Here is a 25,099-nt window from a genome sequence, read left to right on the forward strand (position 1 = left end):
CGAAAAACCCGGGCGTATAAACATTGGCGCGAAGCGCGAAAATTTTTCTTGGTTAATGGATGCAATTAGTTCATTAGATTATTACTTGCGTATTGCAAATACGTTTCCATCGTCAGATTTACCGGAAGGGCTGATAGAAGTGATGTCATCGAACATTCAGGGGGCATTTAATTGTACACCTTATATATGTTGATACCACACGGCAAGACTATTTATGAATTTCTAGAGGGTGGGCGCCAGGCGGGACAGTTGTCATTTATGGCTGTTACTTCATGGCTTGCGGAGAAATCTGTCTCCATTCAAAAGATCACTCACGCGTAAGGTCGTAGCCACGTAGCTAGAAAAACAATTTTTTTTTATAGGGGGCTAGTTATTTTTGAGGAGCTCCCCCGTGGGAACACCTCGCAGAACCGTTGATCCTTCCATGGGCAATTTCATTACTACCTTTTTATGCACACAATGACTATTAGACAGACACACACACACCCCTGGAAGCTTACAGTTGCCAACTAGAGAGAGAGAGATATGATATTCTTTTTCGCCTGCACCATCGAGATGCTTTGACGACGGAGTTGCGATACGGCCCCATGAGGTCATCTAGTCTGCGCCCCCGTTTTTTTTCTCCTCCATGCTATCCGTGATTGCTGAGCGCCTAGCAGGATAGCTGCGGATACCAATTTTCGAGTCTTTGGTATGACCCGGCCGGGGATCGAACCCACGACCTACCGCTCGAGAAGCCGGACGCATAACCATTACACTATCTCGCTCGGTAGATTGTATACGGCGATCGTTTCACGAGTGAGCCCAAATCGCTGACATTACGTAATTAACGATGAGTGTGAATTTCGGGTCTAGTCGCGCGGAGCGTTAAGTTTTTTTGAATAAATGAAAGAATTTGATTATTATTATTGGCGCGTGTGTATGAGTGGTGTATAGCGGAGCCGCGTGTACAGCCTACTCTAGTATGTCTTCGTGTGTCCCGGAACGGAAATTGCTAGAACTACCAGTCCCCAATCCCCATACTGAACTGACACCCATAGACTCAATCAACTCAACGACCTCGGGCTACTCTATAGAATTTATCTATACTATGGTACTGTGTATTCTCATAATTGAGAATGCAGCTAAATTCAACTATGGGTATTTGCAGAAGAATGTTTTTTCGGAATACCGATAATAAAATCAAGACCTGTTTGGCCACCTAATCGCGCGAAGCGCGAAAAAAATTTCAGGTTGCATTCATCTGCCCAAAAATACTGTTATATTTATTGATTTTACAAAAAAATTGCTAAAATTTGGGGGGAGCGATCGCCCCTTTCGCCCCTCTCTGGCTACGCCAGTGTGTGCAACTACAGTCTATACGTTCGTTTGTGTGTGGCCAGCATTGTATCGCCTTTCCGATAAAAAAGAAGTCAAAGTGTAGAGACCCTCGACTATTTAGATGCTTTTGGATCTAATAAACGTGTGAATGATCGTCTTGTTTTTGATTTTGTAAATAAAGAAAAATCCACTTTGTGAACACTCGTGACCTATCGTGTATTTTCGGGATTGTGTAATATATTGTTCAATAAACTTTGTACAGCATTCGATATATTCTTTTTACGCACGATTGGAAGCCTTTGGCGATCGCTGTATACCTGTAGAGATCATACCCGTTACCATCCGGGTTGACAACAAAGAGGTAAACTGGAAAACATAGTAAAATTACTAATCAATTTACAAGATGAAAGTAGAGTCGAGTATGATTCCAGTATGACACAGACCGCAAGCGTGACTTTACACAGATTCGCCGAGCGCATTGACACCCCACGCAACAGGAGCTCACGGGTCAGGAGAAAACTGACGTCACGACAGGTAACTATCACCAAGCCTCGACGTGTACGATCGAAGTCGGCTGTAGATCGCGGAAAAATACAGTAAAATTACAATGAATTATAATAAATCATATCCCAAGTTTCGTGTCTGGCCGAGTAGAGTACAAAGGTCAATCGAGGCGATATGACTCAGATATATTCTTAGCTTATTATTTTTCTCTGTAGCGTCAATTATTTCCCCATTTTGATTTCCGCACAGAGGGTCATAAAAGTATTGCTTCAAAATTGGGAATCACCTATTTCTTTCATTCTCTATTATATTGAAAGTATTTGTTTGTTTAAGTTAAATCGTGTTTTGGCACATTCCACCCAAACTCTATACTACTGCCCCGGAATGTGGCCGTAGTCTACATGAGTAGTCGAAATGCGGCCGTGAATGGCAAAAAGGTTGGCCACCCCTGCTATATAGGCTTTGAAAATTTGGTGGACTTGACCCGCCACTCGACTTGAATGATGTTGAAATGGCTTGACTTGACTCGAGTCCCAACTTGCAAGGATTCGAAATGTCTTGCAACTCGAAGGTATAGCCATTTGATCCCAACACTGGCATAAAGAGGCCTCATGTGAAAGCTCTCTCACGATTGAAGATGGTTTCATATTAATTGTGTAGCTGTAATTCATATTGCATCCAAATGTCTGACATCATATAAGTGAAATCACACGAAGCCTTCAACCTAGAAGAGAGGTGCAAGAAAGACTGTTGAAACCAATCGCTAAATATCTTCTCTCATCAGCTATTTTATTAGGTTGTTTACAGATTGAAATGTTGTACCACGTTGAATGAAGATTGCCAATAATATTCAATATTTTGATACAATGATGACGCGTGAAATGATACGCCACTAAATCCTACTACCCCGCAATATAGAGAAGGCATTGTCGTATAATTAACAGCGTCGGCATATCTTCTTGCAGTTGGCTCTCACATATTGGTTGCTCCAGCAGTAAGCTCTCCAGTGTCGACAATTTCCATCCAAGTCTCGACAATCTAGGTAATGGTATAAAATATGATGTCAGACCTGGAGGTGGGATGGTTTGATTATGTTCACAATAAGGGCAGTCATGTTCAAAATAAGTTCAGCTATATTCACAATAAGGTCAGTCCACGGATAAGAATAATTGTCATTGTGGTTGGGGGGATGAGGGTACTAAGGACCCTAACCAACACGCTAAGGACCCTATACCCTAATGCTCATCACGTCAAACCACACCCTATCCCTAAGGACCCTCACCCCAACCCAGACCCTAACCTCAAGGACTCTCACCTACAGCCCTAATGATACTAACCTTCACCCCTAGCCATATTTTCACTGTAACACTTAACCGTGGACTGACCTTATTTTGAACATGAGACTGTCCCTATTGTAGAAATGCCGACCTTATTTTGAACAAGAGACGGTCCTTATTGTGAACATGACTGATCTTATGGGGAACATAGCAACTGACCTAATTTTGAACACGATTCTTGAGCACCCAAACTGATCTTTTTTGTGAACGTGATGTCTGATCCTAATGCCACATGCGCAATAGGGACAGTGGGCGCATATTAAAGACCATCACCCCAACCCTAACCCATATTGACCGCAACCCCACACCCTAATGACCCTACCCCTATAAGGACACTCACCCTAAACCCTAATGACACAATGACTCTAATAATAGAGGAGTGACCTTATTGTGAACATGGCGACTGACCTTATGTTGAACAAAACTGACCTTACTTTGAACATAATCAAACCAACCCTGCAGCAGACCGGACATTTTGATTGATCTGTTATTGATATGCATGTTGCTGAATAGAAATAAACTTACTTTCTTGACCGCATTGATTACAGCTCTTTTTGCATTTGTCCAGCATATAGAGGGGATTTTTCTGGCATTCCCCCTTGCCTGACCAGTCGGAGCACCACTTGTTTTCATCGTGACAAGTTGTAGGCACACTAGTTGTCGTGGTAGACGTCGGTGTTGTTGTAGAGGGTTTTACAGAGATTGTTGAGTTTAAAGTTGTGGTGGGAGTTTCCGTTGTCGGCGGCGTGGGTTCTGTTGTTTTGGTCGGTGAAGTCGTCGATGTTTTCGGACCTGGATATTTGAGGTAAATTCTGACACTGCTACATATTGTCTCATTTAGACTATGCTCTCTTGGATTATGCTGCCCTGCTGCAGAGATTGACAGATACATTATTGAATTGTTCTAATTCCGGAAAATGTACCGCGACATGAATTGTTCAGCGATACCTATCTATAAGTTGAAATGCAGACAATAGGCCCATAAAACGCATACGTACGTTGAGTTTCGAATATATAAATTGTAAAGTAGGTGCATGAATATTTACCAGAGGTGGTCAAAGTACGCAAGAAAGCTACTCAAGTAGAAGTAGAAGTAGCGACTGAAAAATCTACTCAAGTACGAGTAGAAGTACTTCTTCCTTAAGCAACATAAAACTACTTGAACTAGAAGTAGAATTGACTGGCTTTAAATCTACTCAAGTAAGTAAGTAGTTGTGAAAACGATCGTAATTCGTTCACATGGACTGTCAAAAGGTGCGGATTGAGCTATGGGAAAGGTGCCGAGCTTGATTCATATTGATGCATACCAGGAGGTATCCAATTTTTGACAGCATAAGCATTCGTCCGCATCATGGAATGAAAATGATAGTATTGAAATGGAAATGCGATACTAATAATCCTATGTTTAATCCAACAGCACGTTTTAGAAAATATCATGGTATGGCGCCCTCCCACATATTATAAGGTCGGTAGTTTAGTGGAAGAGAAATACGGAGAAGTTGTATAGGATACGGTGTAAACACTTTGCCCGATTAGTACACGTTAATAAAAAATATGGTGGATCGAAAAAATGCCATATTGTGTAGCTTTATTTCCGGGAATTAAAGGCATTACTTCACTTGCTTTTATGCTTCAACATGTCTATTATCCAGACAAAAGAACTGATATTAATTAGAACTCAAAGTATATGATACTAGGAATTGAAAGTGAAATCTAATTACTACTTCTAAAAGCAGAACATGTATTTCATGTCTTTAGTCCAGAAAGTTTCGAAGGTTGGTATGCTAAAACAGCTCCGAAACTAAAAAAAAAGTCACAGTCCACTTTTCAAGATTAGGACACGCCATGGACTGCTAGATTACGATATGATAAGTAAATGCTAGATTGCGAAACATCAGTTTCAAACGTTATGATGAGCCATATATACTTTCATGAAATATTTCATATGAGTGAAGGGCGACAATGTTGCGTGAACGGACCGCTACCTAAATTATATTCACCGATACTTTCGTGAAATCATGTCGGCCACTCCGTAACCACTGCGCGCGAAGCGCGACGAAAATTCTGGGCTTTAATCAACTTTTATGAAAATTCAATGTTGATACTCCGTGAAAACAGCCCCGAAATTCCTCAGGCTATCTTCCTGATTGGAGGATTAAACTACTTCTACTTGACAAACTGAAAATAACGAAAAGTAAGTAAGTAGATCACAAAATATAACGAAGTAGAAGTAGCGAAAATCAGATCTACTTGAGTAAGTACCAGAAGTAGAGGAAAACTACTTAAGTACTTCGAAAAAGTAGAAGTACTTCGTTACTGACCACCTCTGATATTTACAACGTAACATATATGTTGTTATACTAACGCAATTCTATTTGTAGTCAAGTATGATATGAGGGTTACTGTGTGTAATTCTTCTTTATTCTCGAAAATGACGTAAGCGAGAATTAAACTAGGCTCGCCTTGACCAAATATACTTGAAAGTATTTCCCTGAGTACTTTTCACATCTCTCGCTTCCTGCTTCTACTTATTCCTTATGTTCTCTAATTAGGCTATGCGACAGTCGTCGAGCATGTCCGCATTCAAGTCGAAATACAAGCAATTTCTGCTGAATGAATACTAGTCAGCCCTCCCCATTTACCATACCACGACCTGACATATCGATCTCGCCTTCCGTCACTTGCCACCTGATTTTATCGCTTGCCACTTTATATTTTGTTTTTTTACTCTCATTCAGTGTACATGCTTCCTCTTTACATCGCCTATAGGCCCAGGTGGGTGTCTGAGCTTAAGACTACTCCTAGTCGTTTCGGCATCTTCCTATCATTCATTTTATTGCAGTCTTGTGATGTTTTGAAGTGATGAAATTTTATTAATAAACTTGAACTTGAACTTGAAGGTAAGATTGTATGATTGCATGGAAATGCTTTTTCTAACTCTAACAAAATGCTGTCTTGAAACTTCGGTGTGGTTCAATCGCAATTGATTGACTTGTTTACACAGTATTTGCATGATCTCCCTGAGATTCTCATGACTAAAATAGATGAGGTAGGGCATGCTAAATTTCACTTTACGCGGAATAGTTAGTAATTATTTCAAGTATACCGTTCGCTTACTGTCGGTAATTATGCTACTGAAAGATTGCCCTGAGAGAATTATAGTACCTGTTGGACATTGCCGGCAACTCTGTTTACAATTAACCAGCATATAATCCGGATTCTTCGTACATTCTCCCGTTCGAGCCCAAGAAACGCACATACTGTTATCATCGGTACATTCCCCAGTGCCTTTCGTTGTTGTTGTTGTTTTTGTTGTCGTGACACCTCCTGAAATAATTTCGTGGCAGCGTCTATCATCAATAGATGTTCACTGTCCAGTTGTTTACTCACCTCCTTTACAATTCGTGGACATGACCTGATTTAAACCGCGAGTCTGCCGAATATCTTGACACCTTTTAACAATGGAGATTGAGAACATGGAACCCTAACCCTAAATGACTTCTAAATCAAAAAAATATGCAATGATCTCAATATAATATTTCAAATGTATTTAATTTCACGAGTTAATACTATTCTGAATTTCTGCATGCAACTATAATACGCTTTTAGGAAAGAGAGGGATGTCTCCTAACTATATTGTAATTGTTCCAAGTGAATTTACGTCTACATTGACGTTTCGAGGTATCATTACGTTTCGAGCCTTCATTCATATTTAGATTGAAGTGCAGGTTTGTCAATTAAATCGTGATACATTTGTTGCTATACTTGTTATGGCTTATTTCACTAAAACAACATGGGTGAAGGAATGACAACAATGTCGAGTGAAGCCTGGGATTGAATTAATATATTGATATCAATTTTATATCCAGCAAGACAAGTTTATCTGATAGGATGCAACGAGCCGTCGTTGGTAAGTCAGACAGCTGCAACACCAATAGGTTGCAAGTTCAAGTCAGACGCCAGAATTACGACTCAAGTGTTAAAGGTTTATTTAGTTTAGAGTTTAGAGTTTAGGCTCCGCCTCACCATCTGATCCGCGTAAGCCAGGGGCGGGCAACTTCTCCTGTCGTCGGGCCTTATGTAAGAAAATAAATTTCTTGGCGGGCCGGATTACAGAATCGATACATTTATCGCGTATTTATCCACTTACACAAGGAATAAATCGTATATAATGTAAACTTTAAGTTTAAAGCATAGAGACCAAAAACGGTATTTAATAAATTTATTAACCTATATTGTACTTCAACAGCTGTTGAATTCAATCAGACATCTGAGGTGGATCAAATTTGTCAACGAGTTCTTTGAAATCTTGTTGCATGTCGGATCTAGAAACCCGTCGTAAAGACTGCACGCACACGTGAACATCAGTATAGGATTGGAACGCAGCTTTTGTCTTGTTAATGTTCATAGAAATGTTTGCTCGCAAATGTATGTAGACCCGCGGGACATATCATGATGTAAGACCGGAAACTGTTTGCGTGCCTTGTCTTGTTAATGTTCATGGTCGAAAATTTTTGCTCGCAAATGTATGTAGACCCGTACAGAATAAGTATAGTTTCATGACCATCTTTCTCAGGTTGGCAAAGTTGGATTCATGATCTGACGCATACAATTTGTCAATAAACTTTCAGATTAGAATTTCATTTTCGCGGTGGAAACTCTCCGTGGGCCGCTCAAAATCCCGTTGCGGGCCTGATGTTGCCCGCCCCTGCGTAAGCCCTTAGCGTTGTCTTAAAAAGCCTTGCTAGAACGAAAGTGGAAAATGATTCGTGCATGTCGGCCTATCAGAAATCATAATATCGGCCTGGATACCAAAAGTCAACTAAATGCTATTCGAATCAACAGTAATTTATCCGTGTGTTAATTTGACTATCACAAGATTGCAACATTATGAGCACTGATTAATGAGCATGGGTAGCCAAGCAGTCGAAACTGTGACGAAACAGATCATACGCGCTCCTCCGTAGTTAGTGAGAATATACGTGGACTTGAAATGGAACATATTACGGGCGGAACGCATTGTACTTGATAATTGGACATTCTTGAAAGACAATTAGCTTGCTGTGGTGCAGAGTATACGCATAAACGATGTTTACGATATTCTCTAGATACGAAATGCAGCAAGAAAGGCGTCACTCAACTATCTCAGCCAGCAGCCGATGATTATGCTATAGCCTAACCAGTGGTTCTCAACCGGTGTGCCGCGGCACACTAGTGTGCCATTTACGTCTCGCAAGTGTGCCGCGAGCGATTTCTTCGAAAGTTTGAAATTATATGCAAAATAATTCTAGTCTACAGCAAACGATCAATAATAATCTAAATCGAGCTTGATGTGAAGTTTGTACATTTGACAAATCAAAATTGATGTTATGCCCGCAATCAATATCCCCCTCGAATTCACTCAACCGGACAGATCGCGTGCCTTGAAGGCTGAATTCAGTTTTGCACAATACGTTGATTGATCGCAGAGAAGAGCTGACATGGCACTTGGCAGCGCCTGTATGACTATCCAGTTTTCTAATCCTCACCGCATTGTCTACCCATTCCCCAATCACCAGCGAGAAATGAACTCCTTTGGAATTGACGTTCGCATTTACAAATTCGAATTATAAGCATGGCAATCCACATTGCAATCGTTATGTATCGTGCGGCACTTCCGTAAATGTAGGCTTGTAGCACATTGTTGTGTTATTGTCGACGAATAAGAGAGTTGAAAAGTAATGTTGATCAAATTATATCAGTTAACAAACCTCATCGCCGCCGAGGTTATAATCTTGGTTTGTTGGGAATATAATTGAACTGCGGATGACTGTCAGTAGAACTATTGACGTATGGCTATCCTCACGCGTGTTACACGATCTATGTGGAAATGCATTGTGTAGCCATGGTATATACGCCTCCGTATTCGTTAGCGGCGATCGTGCGTGACCTCTTCGACCCAATGCGGCAGTGGGCAGATTTATTGTCAAACAAATATTATGAAATAGTATCTGAGGGCAGCCCGAAGTTTCTGTGAAGTCGCATATCAAACTGACCACCTTTACTTTCGTCTGAATATACGCCCTGTTTGTTGTAATCACGAAGGAACGATATTCTGGCCCGAGGAAAACGACTTTCTATCACGGCTTAGTAAGCTATATGAGGGACGCTTTACGTACAAAAGTTTACATTTAGAAATATTAAAATGGAGAAGTTTATTTCAAAAGAAAGGAAGTGCAGAAACATTTTGGATGCACTGCAGAGGTGGTCAGACTGGTCACATTAGTCGGCGTTACAATACTGGGTGCTAATAAGTATTCTGGCAGTTTGCAGTTGCCGCAAAAAAGTTCAGAACCACTGTGATGGTGTGCCGCGAACTATTTTTTATTTCCAAAGGGTGCCGCGAGGTCAAAAAGGTTGAGAACCAATGGCCTAAACCAGTGCTTTTCAACCTTTTTGTGCTCCGTTCGCACGTTTTTTGTAAAATAAATTTCATTCGCACAAACTAATCGAAAATTGTTATACAAAAAGTAGACGAAGATAGGCTTACTTAACAACATTTTGTTCAAATGTGCAACAAATTGGCTACTATGTAGCTTAAGCTGTCTCAATAAAAAGGCAACTTTTTCGCTCGTTTTGCCTCCAATTATTTTCCTAAAACCCTTCTCGGCCAAACAATGTTGTTGGGAATTTGTACAAAAACGTCTACTACTGCTTGGATGGCCAGGTCTTAAAATCTGTTCTGCACTCCTTTTCAAAATACAGCGTATTTTTCGCGAGTGAAAAATGCTTGCTGGCAGAAATCGTATTTGAGAGCTGACACAAAGGACCCGCGAGGCTCCAGTCTGTCGAAAGGATGAAAAACCCACATGATTGTGTTGCGGCTTTTGCTTTATTTCTTTGCAACATAAGGTACAAAACGATCCAGGAGAGTAGTCACATTAGAGCTCGCTACCTGATGATACGTTGCTCCAATTTCTGTCTCGCAAGTTTATGAGAAGAGCAAATAACTCACGACACATTCCTGTGTGTTCTACTCTTTAGCTCAATCTAACTTGAGAATTCATGACAGTTTAATAACGGTAAAGCAGCTTTTAGACTACCACCAAAATCTGAGTTTTTGTGACATCTCGCGACCCGAGCCTCACCCATGAAAATGAATTTATTTTTAATATTAGAGTTGTATGCTACGATGTTACGGGCATGTGTGACATACAGAACGCGCACGCCACCCAACACAGCTCTACTAAACATGTCTGACGCACGCGATTTCAAATTAGGGCGAATTAAATTCCTCTGCATATCGCAGTTGTACTACTTACTGTCTACTCAGATTGCAAGAACGGGACTATTCCGTGCAGACAACGGAGCATATCCAATCAATCTCGAAAGGTTTGGCAATCCAGCATCGGTAATTTTTAGGCCGAGGTTTTGTCGCCGCTTATGTTTTTGGCACCGCATTTTATCAGCGGTTTGTTCGCCAAAACTTTACGTCTGCATGTGCCCCGACGCAGAAGGGGTTGGCCTCGAAATGAATGAGTCTCATAAGCCTGAACTCGCTCGTTGCACACCCCTACCTACACTAGTTCATCGCAACTGCCTTCGACCATGTTTTCCAGATAAAAAACAGTGGGACAAATCTTATCATGAATTCTCTCACTCTGTGTCGACCCAAAATTATACCCTTTTCGGTCCATACTTTAATAACCCTTGAAGGGGTAAAAATTTGCCTTACAGTAACTTGCAAATGTGAGTCTGTAATGATGGTATTTACTACTATCCTTGTGCCTCGCGCAAATCGAATAGTTATTACGAAAATATGATGATTGTTTAGCAAAAGAGAGCAGAAAGTCAATTTGGCGTCATTTTTCCAGCCTGTCGCAGGCTCAGACGGGCTGATATACTGTATGTCTGCCACAATAGAGATTGTACAGTTCTCAATACTGCCACTATACTCCAGCTTCAAACCAGGCTTTTGGGTACGTAATAATTAGATTGCGGGAATATTAATTGACTACGGCTTGTGAGAGCTACGATGAGTGGTGCGTCGTATTAAGTTTTTATGATTGTGTCGCAACTACAAAAGTTACACCGATCTTAAATTTCCTATTAGGTTTATTTGAATTATTCCACGTCAGAAAAGTTAACAATTAATCACGATTTTCATTCGCACTTGATCTGGATTTTCAGTCGCACTCTTCGCACCACCTTCGTCATTCGCACTGCATTGTTTTTCATTCGCACAAGTGCGAACCGTCACACAGGTTGAAAAGCACTGGCCTAAACCATTAGCTCAAGGTGAATCGGAACTGCACCGTAGAATGTTTTAGGAAGATTAAATAGACACAGTAGTTAGTTAGATTGCATTGCGACATACGCCGACCCCGTTACCTCGGTATGTATTCGTTTGAGCATGGAAACAGATCGTTTACGATGCTATATAAAGCGGGGTCGTACGAACGTAATTCCTCTCTCGTGTCGATGTGGTTTTGTATTCCGTCGCCACCGACGGGTCCTTCCCGCTGTTGGTTGAAGAAAGCTTGAATACCTGCATGCATACGTATGAGTAGCAAGGATGAAAATTTATAAGGGACTGTAGAAAAATTTGGTGCGAGGAAGAGCAAAATGTTTTGAACTCTTAGGTGACGTCACCGATCAATTGTAACAGAGAGAATATACAGGTGCCGTCACTATCAAGTCAGAAATCTGGAGAGGAAAAAGGCGACTTTCGGTCACAGTTGGCTACACCAGTGACTGCGTGTTTGAGAAAAGGATTGCATTTGCATTCCATTTACTTTTCGGGATTTGAATATAGTGATAAGGCCGGCCTATAGAAGTCGGAAGTTCGGCTACTCTCCAGAACTTGAGAACTAGAGTCAGAGTGAGAGAGAGTCTTTTATTTTCATCCAACCAGAATACATAACAAACCGACGGCAATGATAGTGGTACAGAAAACATACACGCGCAGTATTCGGTATCAGATAGGAATGATCGACACGACCGTGAAGGTCAACTAGTCTGATCACACCCGCATCAAACAGGCCGCCTACATTTATCTCTATACAGTCTGACTGTAAAAATGCTAGTTAAAAAAGGAATAGAAAAAAGAAAAACGATGGTAGCAAAAGATCAAATGATCAATGAAGCAATGTCTGGGCGAGGTAGGCAACAGTGTTAATATAACGACGAGAGGTGAATATAACGACAAGTCGTGAATCTCGACTGAAATGTCTGGCAATCGTAATTTGCAATCACAGAGGGAGATGTTCGTTGCAGGAGGAACCATGGATTCTATTGACAAAGATTGAAGACGGTATTGAAGAAAATTACCACCCGATAATTCCTTTGCAAAACGGCGAAGAGTCTAGTCTAGTCTCATAAACGCGTTGTCTACGAATTCGGTGTTGGCGTGATGCAGTTACGGACGTCAGTCTGTAGAAAAGTAAAATTACCTTCAGCAAAATATTCTTTGTTATTCGTGTTCGCGTAGGTATTCCTCCACAATCCCCTACGCCGAGCCGACAGGAATGCCCGCTGAAGATCGGAATTGAAACTTGGCAAAGCAGTATGACACGCAATTAAATGAACGCCGTGCGCGAATTCATGCATGAAAATGTCCTGGTTCTTGGCGTAGCTAAATCCGCGGAAAAACGGTACGAATAAATGCAATATGTGATCTTTACGTAGGGTATGGTTGTCTTGAATAACAGCTGCCTACCGATCACCGCTTTCGCAAAGCATATTTTCTTCGGCGCCGACGTTGACTGGGATCTGGAATGTGCCGCCGGCGGCTCTGCTGGTGAATGTGGGAAATATTCTCATCTCCGGAACCTATAGTTCAGGTGTTATGTGGATACTGTAAAACCTTGTAAACAGGCGCGACCTCATGAACATAGGATAATACCCACCATCGGCACTGTTTCACGTCTACCGATAATTGCCACTCTTCCTTTGTTGTTGTACATGTGGTAACGAATATCAGCTCGGTCTGCGAGCATAAACCTCACCACGTAGCAAGCTCGTTGAAGTGCCCTGCGCATGCGGAAAGGCGCATTGGTAGGCAAATGCCTTTTAGAGACTATCGTCACCACAAGAATAAGGCCGGAGCATAGTTTACCAAGGTATTAGAATAGGTAAGAATCTCATATCAACCAATGCTAATGCATTTCATAGAAATACAGTTTCGTGAGCTTCATGCGTAATATATATTTGATGTTTGTTTGCCAATTTAAGACAATATTATCATTTTTTCACATTATTTCAGCCCATACCGCAAAAATAATTTGAAAGTCGGTACAACTCATTCTCTTTCATGATTTCACCGCAGTGCCGCGGCTCATTGTGAAACTTTTACGTCATCAACCTTAATTATTTTTGCTTCACCTGTCGTTCACGACTCGGGAACTCAATATGGGTATTCCGTAGGCGCTTGTATACTTGTAGTAAAATGATGTGTCAAGTCGGTACTTGCGTACGACGTTTGAAGGGACTCTTTCGACCTGGATATAATGTATTTTAAACCTTCTAGAATCTAGATAGAGATAGAGATAGAGAGAAATATAGATAAAGAGAGGGGAAGACAGGGAGAGGGAGAGAGGGAGAGGGAGCAATGCTAAATAATACGTGGATGCCGACTATAGTATAGTTCTATTCAGAAACGATACATCGATATGTCCTACGAATTGCGTAAAACAAAATGGTGTACAATCCATTCTTCGCTTTCGAGAAGGAATTACCTTGACTTTCATCGTATGACCAGAGGATATATGTCATAGACATATTCTAAGACCGAGTGGTCGATATGTAATGCCTGAACTGATGTTTTACGTATACCCACTGTTTTGCACGTGTCAGTTAGAGGTGGACTCTCCTGATTCCAGTCCAGCGATACGTCAGCCTGCATGGCGCTTTCGATCGTCATAAAAAAGTGTTGGGTTGCAGCGACACCTAAGGTAGATTCGGCTCATATTTACTTTTGTATTGTTACTTCAATGCCACCTCGAAGCAACTGAACCTGCTCTCGCATAAAACTCAAACGACGGCACGCAGCTTCTATTCACGGTATCGATCATATCCAATTGAATCCTCCAATATGGCGAGCGGCGTGCGAATCCACTGTACATTTGCGAACCATCGTCCATAAACGTCAGCTTCTATATATACGCACAGAATCGAAAGGTATAACAGTTCGTGTCACGGCTGACAACTCAGATAAACATGATGAGGAGCGCAAGGTCCTAATGCCCGCCTGACCAACTTTTGACTTGGACCGTGTGACGTCATTTGTTGTCACTGCGTCACAATAGATATTGATCGAGATCTAGCTTACTTCTATTACTTACTCAAGTGCTTATGTTTTTAAACTATTTCCACTACTCAGCAGTGTTGTCGATGCAACTTCCTAATTTTTACACGTTGGATTTAGTAAAGAAGAAAATAGTTTTTGATATGATGATATGGTGATATGACCTTCATGAGCGAAATTGTCTTATGAAAGTGGGGCCAAAATCGATCTCTATGCGATCACGCTAACTGAATATACTTCCGATAATTGCACCGATCATTGGTTATTTTCCGTTTGTCGCAAAGATACTTAGTGCAATTTCGTATGTATAAACAGCTGAAAGCATGCGACCCATCGAACGAATCGACTTTAGGAAGCTATACTGACTTACTTACCCATACTCTTCAAATCTTCATGTTCTACTTCTACTTGAAGTAGTGTTGACACGTCCTTGAAATTGCTACTTCTACTTGTAATTGAGTTGGAATTTACGGCGTTACTTTTACTTCTACTCGAGTGTCAACGCTGGCTATTTCGATCGCCCCCGATATTGATGCCGTCTTGTTGTCGCAGATATTTCGTCTCCCTCAATTTTCAGTCCGGATACACCTATGCCCGTAACTTACGCATATGTTTTGTCTTTATTCGATGGAGCTTAAGCCATAACTGCTGCACTTACTGGAACATCGAATTCGATCATATTCAAAGCAGTGCTTCCATCTGGATTGATATCGCTTCCCACTGTCCCTTCCGGGTCGGTTTCATCCCACACAGCTGCGCTTAAATGGAGAACTATTTGCTCTTCACCGTCGCAACGGGGAACGGTTCGAATTTTAGAAATCGCGTAGAACGTCGGTGTGATGTACGTGAGAAGCCTGCGTATAAATGCAAATGAATAGCAAGACTTAATAAATACATGAGTGTATGCGTGAAAGGAAATGTAATCGAAAGATGCAATTCAAAACGAAGTTATGCCGATTAACATGTGTCGTTTCGATATCATTCGGTTTTAAGCCCACTCAAATCAAGGTCGCGGTACTCCTATTCTTCTTGGTCTTATTCAGGTATATGACAGGAATATCCACTAAATATGGAACAGTTTGTTGCCCTGTTCCGTAATGGACAGAAGGGATATCAAGTATGAAAGATTGGCGAAAAAATCTCAGCGAAGAGAACTCAATGTTAGGAATATCAGAGATAGGGAAGAATATTTCGTTGCCTGTATGTCTGCGGACATGAAGACTTTGAACACGATTCATGATCTAAGTGTAAACTGCTGCGCAATGTTTAATTTCGCGGACTTAAGGTTAAATGAAGATTCGATACACACCAGCGACCGACCAGTGACGTTCAACTCGAACTTGAGTCCAAGCAACCTGTATTCCTGCCTACATGACGAATCAGTATGATAATGGTATAAAGGTATTGGGCTTTACATTGCGTCGGTGCCGTAATATGTTTATGAGTTATGACCTCTGTTCAGGCTCACGCTCTATTTTAAAATACCTTGGTCATAGAGGTCTATACGCGGCCCTCATCTTTTTTTTTATAAGAAACAAAAGAAAACTTGGCAGGTACTATGGATGAGTTGATGGAAACATACCGGTTTTTTGACAATCAAATGTAAATGGTTTCAGACTTGAAACATTTTACAGCTCTACAATACCATGATTTTGTGCCTTCCATTGAGTTGGCCTGCTCCTGCGTGCGCAAAATCCAGTCGTCAGTGCAAACCCACATGCCGTCTAAAAGGAGGAACTGATAGACGTCAATTGCTCTCCGTCAAGCATAATAAGATCTCACCGAGATCCGGGATTGCTTTTTCCGAGCATCGTTTAATACCCTTTCCGACTGCGACTTGTGCTACGAATGACAGAAGCGCGAGTAAAAGGAGCCTCATTTTAGTGCCAACAATAATCGCCTATATCGCCAAGCAGTCGCTTGTATCTGTGAACGTTACCGCATCACTCATCAACATTCTAGAAAACTTGACTGGCGGGGCCAGAAATTCGTAACGGGATTGCTATGTGACGTAAAAACTTTTTGAAACTAATTACTTGAGTGCTTATGACACATCTCACTTTATACTTTTACCTGTAGTAGATTTTGCATGTCTTAAAAATCGCTATACTTACTAGGGCCTGACAGATATCGGATTTTCGAGCCCGTAACGACAACGCCTATAATTACCACGTTCACCGGTAACCCCGATATATTCGGCCGATATTAAAAAGATATGGTACCATTTTTAAAACTTGAAAGCATTATTTGAACACTTGAACAGCTGTACAGCCATTGCTGTGCTCGTACAAAACTATAAAGGCTGCATCTGTACAGTGTACACCTGTAAACAGAGGTGGTCAGTGACGAAGTACTTCTACTTTTTCAGAGTATTATTAGGTATTATTTACTTGCACTAATTACTCAAGTCAGTCAAGTGGTTGGGATTTTTCTACTTGACAATTCTCAGTTTTGCAGGCGAAACTTGCCTAAAATACTTACTTTCTTACCAACTATAAAATTGCTTCTTCTAATTGTAATTGAGTAGAAATTTATGACATTATTTCTACTTGAGTACCAACTCTGGCTGAAAGATATAAGAAATATATCAATATTCGCAGTATAACAGTGGAAGATTATGTTAGCTGACTCCATATTACCATGTTGTGACGGCATGAAAATTGCCCATATTTTTGGACTCTAACGGCCGATAACGATATTACGTTAAAGGTATGACATCGACTCGATATTATCGGTGAATCGATATTCGGTCGGGCTCTTCTTGTAACTTGTAACTTGGTAGAAATTTCCTTCTTCGTCTCCTTGAGTAGCAATGTTGATTACTTTGACCTCCTCTGCTGATGCTATATATCCGCGTGCTCACCGTGTCGCACATTGTGAAGGAGCATAGGTGGTACATATTTCAACACCGACACAGGCCTATGGATTCCAATTCACGACAGAGATAAGTTTCAAATCGATCCCAATTAGGGATCTGCGCCCTATCAACCACTGCTAATAACGTTTTCGCGTCAGAATCATCAGAATTCAGTTTCCGAACTACAGCATATATAGCTAATATGACAAGAATTATTCCAACGGCAGTCCCACGTCTCTTCTTTATTCAGCGTGGAATGACACTCCGAATCGATAACGCGGTATTGTATAATCTTGGAGTGACGCTGTCTACTCTTTCCTGAATAATATGCAAATGATCCCGATTCAAAATACCGGAAGATGGTTTCATGACGCAGGAATACTCATCTAGTCAACATATATACACTATCGTTGATAGAAATTGCTTCGCGCTTGTGAGTAATGCTTGTGTTCACGTGTGTATGGATATAACATTTTATATGGCATTACTTCCACAAATTTTCGAACATAATCTGGTCTGCTGGTCAGATGGTTAGAACCACGACGAATGAAGACTTGATATTCATACGTTATGAGATATTCCAGTGAAAAGATTTGAATAAACCTTGAACGTGATTACTTTTGCTGGCAATAGACTATATCGGGGACTGAAAGATAGAAATTTACGAGCTTAGTGGTGGCTTCTTGAGGCGTCACGTGATCTGAAAAAATTAAAATCTGATCTGAAAAAATTATGCTCTGCAAAGGTGGTCGGAGTAGCGATTCTAGTAGTAGAAAGCGAAAAGCCTGAAAATTACTCAAGTTAGACGTTTACGAGCTGGTGACAGTGGGTTAAAATTGCACCATGTGTCTTCGCGACTAACGCAGAGTGACAAATGGCGATGAAAATAGGTTCCATTTGTGAAATGATTCTTTTGGTGTCATTGTCAGAGATCTGCATCCCCCAGATTTCATTGCCATTTCACTCGGGAAAGTGACTCGAGTCTTTCCGAATACTATCTTCTACTTGATAAAACCTAAAACATGAAAAATAAGTAGTCTGAATTCAATAACTGATGAAGTAGATGTTTAATGAGTACTTGAGAAGTAGTGGATGTAGACAAATCCCACTAAAGCCATTCGAGAAAGTAGAAGTAGCTCGTTACTGACCACCTCTACGAATCAGGTGAAGTGATATTGTGCAGCAACAAATAACTCAAATGTATTCACACTAATCTTATCGACGACTCTCATCAGGAGCGCACGCCAATAAAATAAATGCGGTCAAATACGTTTGACGTTATGACGTAATAAACCTATCGTCTGGCGAACGGCATTTTGATAAATATTGAGCTTTATACCATGGCAGGGGTCACCAATGCAGCGGAAATCTTGCCCAGTGCTCTGAATGTCACTGCGAAGAAATTCAACCATACACGGGTAAACGGTTGGAGTAACTGCTGGTAGCCCTTCGCATTAATCAGTATTCGATATCCAAAAAGCAGCTCTTGGTTTAAAAAGGCTGGTGACCCCTGTGTACGATACCACTGTACCTTGGGAGCTTGTTCAAAGATGTCTTTCACGATTTGAGTACATTCGAATAGGCTGGCCCTGAACCCGGATTTTAATCCGGTAACTTGCATGCACGAGAGCGCCTAACCTCTTTAACAACAAATGAATGCACAATCAATGTTCTGTTATTATTTATATTACTTCCCAACAAGGCATATGCTTTTTTTCGCAATAATTCTTGACAGGCGGGCAGCTCGCCGTGAATTTATTCAAAATATTCGTCGCGCGGAGTCCGCCGCTCTAGCTCAGAGACGTATTAGGCGCGATAACGCGGGGCAATGAGTTTCTGTAGATCGATTTGTAGCTGTTCGGGACGCGACAACCTGTAATGAAACAAACGCGCTGTTATCATTCCGGATGCGCGCGAATGAATTCCGGATAATGTACCGGATAGGCGACTCGCTGTATAAGTCCCGTAGATTTCTTTCATCATGTTACGCAGACGCTCGTTCGGGATCATTTCGACGTGTAGGTTCTTCCAAATGTCCGCCGAGTTTCGCTGCTGGGCTCTCTTTAGGTTCCTGTCGGTGACGAAATTGTGTTAAATGAGAGACAATCCTGAAGCTTGTGTTTAAACACAAATCGGCGGGTACGCAGTGGCTTTGAAACTTTTGAATTTCTGTATAGAATGCACATGCACATGCGGTAAACTACCAGTGGGAGTATATATATACCTTACGCAACCAAAAATTGTGCGTTCCCGCGAAGTGTAGTGCCGATATTGAATGGTATTCGGCCGGCCGAAATGGTATTCTAACATTGGCTACGGTCTGGTACGTTTGGACAAGCCGCAAATGAGCTAAAAGAAGGGACAAGACACCGATATAGGTTAAATATGCATTTGCTGACTTTTCGCGTGGATATTTTTGACCAATTTTACTCCATAACCTGAAATCTGTTTTGACGCTTAGCATGATATACCACCAGGGATCAATAATAATAGTTATGTTTAGCATTTTATTAATAAGTCACGACATCACCGATACCAATTTCTGAGAAGATGGGCCTTGCAACCTGTAGAAAATCTATGTGCGACTTGCGGTTCGACCGCATTGTTTAAATCTGGCCCGCTCACGAAAAGGTTGCACAGTACACACACCTGTACTAAATGACTGAAAGCCAATCCACTTGAGCAAAAGTATGAGGTGATATATATACTTGAGTAATCATATGATGAAGAGGCATAGTTCGGTACTGACCATACATCGACATTGCAACATATCTCCGAGCGGAAAACACATAACTACACTACAACCCAGATATTGGATTACAGCTCACAACTGTTTCAATTAGAGAAGTGGTAACATCAACTATCACATTGTATATCATCCACTCCGTCTCGATTAGGGTTGAATTTGAAACAAACGGCGTTTTAAAACACTTTGCTTAAAACATGTTTTAAACAGTGTTTTAAACAAAGGCCTTTAAAAGAAAATTGTGTTTTTTTAGTTGTAAAATTATGCCATAATTGTGTAAATACTTTCCAAAAAACATGTTTTATGAGCCTACGGACAATTACCACCCAATATAGCCGACGTATATCGATATGGGGTGGTTGGAACCCTCACAATTGTCGGTTCAACAGCAATAGTACAGATATTTCGTCGAATGAGCTATATATACCCTATATTTTCAATTGTCAATGTCAATCCACTATGACGTCACAGTTGAATATTCATAAAGTCCTGGCTTGAAAAAACAAAAACAAAATAAAAAACATTTTTCAGACAAGGGCCTAGTTTTAAACATGTTTGTTTTAAATTGATTTTTGTTTTAAATGCAACCCCAGTCTCGACGTACCAGTAATAATTAATTTTTGCGTCTTCTATCTTCTTTCTGATGTCGTGCAAACATTCGAATGTCTTTTTTTCCGGTATATGTATCTTCGGTAGTTTGACCCCGTAGTGAACCAATTTCAACGGATTCCATCCGGGCTGTTTCGTGCGACTTCTAGTTGATTTTTGAGTTCCTATAATAGAAATCGACTTATACAACACATGAAATCGAGGTATCCATATATAGATATCCCGGATTGCAACTTTCAGTGCACTGAGAATGGCAACATATTTCTATTTAATCATCGCGAGATTCTCAATCTTGGATCACAATAGACCAGACATCAAAATGTTAACATATAAGTATTGCACTTTTGGCTGCGCTTCAGATTATCATCGATGTACGACATTCCACTCATACGGGGTGCATTTGTGTCGGTTGATGTTTCTGCCACCAAGTGTATAGTACTGAGCGAGTTCAATCGCCACTTTGTCGAGACGAGGCAATGCATAGGGATAGTGCGAGCCCCTCAAAGATTCTGCTGGTTCGTGTGAGCTTGGCTGCGAACACGACCGTGATCATGAATAGTGAACACGTACCTTTAATGTCACATGACGTCACGATACTAATTTTGAACACTATACTAGCCTTGGAATTTCACTATAGCCGATTTCCGGGCCAAGCACGTATATAGCTGTGTCAGAAGCAAGTCATTTTATTACTCAGAGTCAGAATATCGTGAAATTTCAAGCATAGCCCTCGGAACTGGTAGCCTATATTTTATGATACAAACTTTATCATATGTTTAATCTCGTGTCCTGCTGCCACGTAATGCCAGGGTCTTCGATCACAAGTGTTGGGATTTCTGGCAATTCTATTGTCACGCAAATAGCGCAGAACCAAGTTTCGTTTGAATTTTGGACGAAGAATTGTAAATAGTTTTAATAAAGTTATGTCGCTATATTGGATGTGTAATAATGGACTGCCAAATGAATTCGGAATTTGCATTTGGATTTCGATTCGAAGGCGAAATTCAAGGCTGATGGTTGGATTGGAACGTATCATATTGCGCTGATGTCTGACTGTTGTGAACCGGAATAATGTTCCTCGTGAGAAAAAGCGACAGCGTGGGAGAATGCCCAACGGAGAGTTAGATCACTGTATTTGTAGCGCCACTGCAAAGTAATGTTTCGCTGAAGTTGCTGCGTCAACTGCATTTTCCTACTTATTGTGACGTTTCACCCCTCCTTCTATGTTTAATCCTTATTACTCAGCTACCTGAAAACGACAGGATCAGTTGAATAGGATCGGCGTACGGGCTGTTCTTCAACTTTTCGTCTTCCTCGCTCTGCGCCAGCTTCCGCATTTGCTGGATCTGCGCCAGGATTTCCTTTTCCGTCAGGGTGTGCGAACGCGCGCCTGCAGGTAAATGACACCAACAAATTCTACTAAACAATCCTTCTGTCAGGCTGCTATTTTGTTAACCGTCAGCAAAGTGTTTCACCACATGTACGTTGGGAATTAAGCTGCCGCGTTTCGAGACGACATTCAGTTTCCTCCTGTAGTAGCCGGCGATTTGACTCTTTTGTGTATCTTTCAAAGAGCTTTTGGTCAGAAATTTCGACATGACCTAAAGACATTAGCGTTTACCAGACAACGTTGATATATTTGATCAATAGTAACTTTGTGTTCGGTGCCTGATCTTACCTCATAAAGCAATATGTCTTTAAAATGCGGTTTATTTGGTGCGTGCAAGCTATCGGCCAAGTCAACAAATATATCTTCGTTTGTCATAAAGTTCAAATATTCTTCAAAATCGAGTTCGCCGTTACCGTTTTCATCCTAAAATCCAGCGACAAGAAGATGCATCATTGTAGAAGTCAGAAATAAACACTCGTATTTTGATTGATGATTAGTACGTAACGAATAGCAAGTCTCACATGCAGCACTATGAAATCCCTCGCGACGTCTTCTGCTATGTTAATTCCGACGCGGCGCAAGGTTTGTAAAAACTCATCGCAGCTTATTCTTCCCAGGTTCTTGTGGTCGAAAAGCTGACGGAACAAAACGAAATATGGCGTGGAAATGTAAGCAAAAAAGGATGTAATCCGATAGTATGCATTTGCCGCGACTAACGTATAGGTTGCCGAACGCGAAAATCACATTGCATAAAACTAAATTATCTTCCCAAGTTTATTTAGTAGTTACGCATCCAAATTTAGCCAAATACATGTATACGCGACTCGGAGGTGGTCAAAGAAGTCCGTTTTCCGTTCAATTACCAGTAGAAATAGTAATTTCAAAGACATTCCAAACTACTTCAATTGGAAATAGAAAATGATGATCTGGAAAGCATTTTCAAAATGTAGATTTGATCGAGGGGTTACTTTCAGCGGTTAATCTGAGGTGGTCACTTTCGACTAACGCAAAATGGCCAATGATACGACAAATAAGTGCGATGTTGAAGATATATATTCGGTTACAGTGCGATACATGGGTTCTGTGGTCCAGTTATAAGGAAACTTCCAGCGAAATGAAGTCAAAGGCACTCCGAAAATCAGCTAAACAACATTTATTGCACCTTAGCGCATCTGTGACGTTACAGGCCTACTAACTCGACTTAAAAGTGATTGGACATCTGTTGGTCTTATCGGTGTTACAAATAAAGTCCAAGTGTTTTTGCGGACAAAACGTAGTGCTAAATTATAATTCTTACCGAGAATGCTTCATGAAACGCTTCCAATTCAGCGTCCGTTAGCTGTCGGCTTGCAGGGATGAGAAGAGAGTCATCAATGGCAATTCTCACCGACGGCTTCTGAGATCTAACATCTTCTTCAACGTCGGACGGTGTTCCGTCGCTAAGACAAATTTGTCCAATGAGTTCACGGCACAGGGACAACTTTAGAGGGAGAGTGACATCAATTTATTACGAGCCAGATGAATTCCATAGGCGAAATTAAAATATACCGCTATTTTACCGGTGTAATGCTGCTAATAGCTCATGATAGGTAACTCTTATATTATGTCCAACAAAATCTTTACGTCGCCGCTACCTTTGTCAAAATCCGCATTAAGATAATATCATTAATATCTAACCTGATAGAATTGTTGGCCATTTCCTTACTATCGCTTCAAATCAGCGTGCCTTGATCTTTATGTTTGTTTCATGAGCCCGGGGATTGAGCAATCTACTTGATATGAACTGTATATGATTGGGCTTGCACAATATTAGCAATTTTCGATGCACCTCATTATGACGAAACAGTCAATACCAGTCGATCAACTTATTGGCGGATTCAGTAACATTTGATGAAAATAGCTTTTCTTAAAGTATCATTAAAACGCTTTACGATAAACCATATGTATTATGTACTACCTTCCCTGCTTTGACCTCAAGTTGCTTTCTGTAAGCACTGCATTTTAGCAAATATACGACTTGAAGACCCTTGAATTCAGGGGTGTCAAACTCAGATTGCGCCACGAGCCGGATTCAAGCCTTCAAATCGCTCGCGGGTCGGACCAGTCAACGGATTCCATATTGTTACCTCATGCTCTTGCTTTCTACTTGAATGCCTGGGAAAGCATATAGAGATAATACACAGATCACAGGGTTTTTAAAGTCGCAATTCGCAACACTTTTATTCGCGAATACTGGAATTGTCAGAATACATTGATTGTCCGGTTGAATACTGTTAAGAACCCCTAAATCAGTGGCGTCAACGACCCTATAAGTTGTCATATCCCTTCGATTTCGTCGTAATCTGGCGCTAACCCTGAAAATGCGTTGTGCCGAATATAACATGTATAATTGGAAACGCGAACGTTGGAATTTGGTGTATTATTATTAAACCACTAGTCCGGTTTCTCTCATATCCGGGGATCTATTGGTTGGCCGAAAGTGACATAGCAGTACGACCATGTGTCAATCATATGTCTGTGTAACTTATATATTTCCATGTAAACTGCATATAACGGTTCCGCATTGGCGTTTTCGCTTCTGTCAATAACTACTTTTTGGTCCATATTTGTATAAAACTATGAACTTCGTGTTTACTTTTTGCCTTCTTTAAATTGGATGTCAATTTCACCGATTTGTTACTAGTGGTAACTAAAGTGAAACCACAGCGCCGTAGTCGCCGGGTGGCTCTAAGAAGGGCCTATAAACATGGAAGTATTTAGGGCAGAAAATCTCAACATTTGTTAAAAATGTGCTGCAAATGTGATCAAAATTGCTTCGCGGGCCGGATCAAATCGTCTGGCGGACCGGATGCGGCCCGTATGTTTGACACCCCTGCACTTGATCGTCCGAGGCAGCAGCAAAGATACAGCAAGCTGATGGGATGTCGCACAGAACCGTACAACGAAGCTACTCAGAGCTTTTCTACAAGCTGCACCGATGTGGTGCGCTCTGCACGACGGGGCGAATATGTCACAGTACTCACAGATACTATAATACCAGTAGGCCGAAGTA

At 41.1% G+C, this 25,099-nt stretch overlaps 2 protein-coding genes across 2 annotated transcripts; both read right to left on the minus strand.

The window, feature by feature from the left end:
- Positions 1 to 1,537: 1,537 nt before the first annotated feature.
- LOC145445264 (uncharacterized) lies at positions 1,538 to 16,661 on the minus strand. The gene is made up of 14 exons (XM_080323438.1): positions 16,228 to 16,661; positions 16,091 to 16,169; positions 15,104 to 15,299; positions 14,155 to 14,293; positions 13,978 to 14,087; positions 13,524 to 13,639; positions 13,049 to 13,172; positions 12,859 to 12,971; positions 12,593 to 12,774; positions 11,532 to 11,688; positions 6,552 to 6,613; positions 6,327 to 6,488; positions 3,687 to 3,953; positions 1,538 to 2,862 (listed from the first exon to the last, which is right to left on the minus strand). Exons 1-14 carry the CDS (start codon positions 16,322 to 16,324, stop codon positions 2,762 to 2,764), a joined length of 1,905 nt encoding a protein of 634 aa, XP_080179564.1. The 5' UTR covers positions 16,325 to 16,661; the 3' UTR covers positions 1,538 to 2,761.
- A 2,311-nt stretch (positions 16,662 to 18,972) lies between these two features.
- On the minus strand, positions 18,973 to 23,865 carry LOC145445267 (EF-hand calcium-binding domain-containing protein 3-like). The gene is made up of 9 exons (XM_080323442.1): positions 23,725 to 23,865; positions 23,345 to 23,486; positions 22,569 to 22,682; positions 22,336 to 22,470; positions 22,114 to 22,258; positions 21,907 to 22,047; positions 20,653 to 20,821; positions 19,240 to 19,373; positions 18,973 to 19,175 (listed from the first exon to the last, which is right to left on the minus strand). Exons 1-9 carry the CDS (start codon positions 23,742 to 23,744, stop codon positions 19,093 to 19,095), a joined length of 1,083 nt encoding a protein of 360 aa, XP_080179568.1. The 5' UTR covers positions 23,745 to 23,865; the 3' UTR covers positions 18,973 to 19,092.
- Between the last annotated feature and the right edge of the window lie 1,234 nt (positions 23,866 to 25,099).

Source organism: Botryllus schlosseri, chromosome 8, assembly GCF_051294905.1.
Source record: "Botryllus schlosseri isolate E-star chromosome 8, Bs_hap1, whole genome shotgun sequence".
Lineage (NCBI taxonomy): Eukaryota > Metazoa > Chordata > Ascidiacea > Stolidobranchia > Styelidae > Botryllus > Botryllus schlosseri.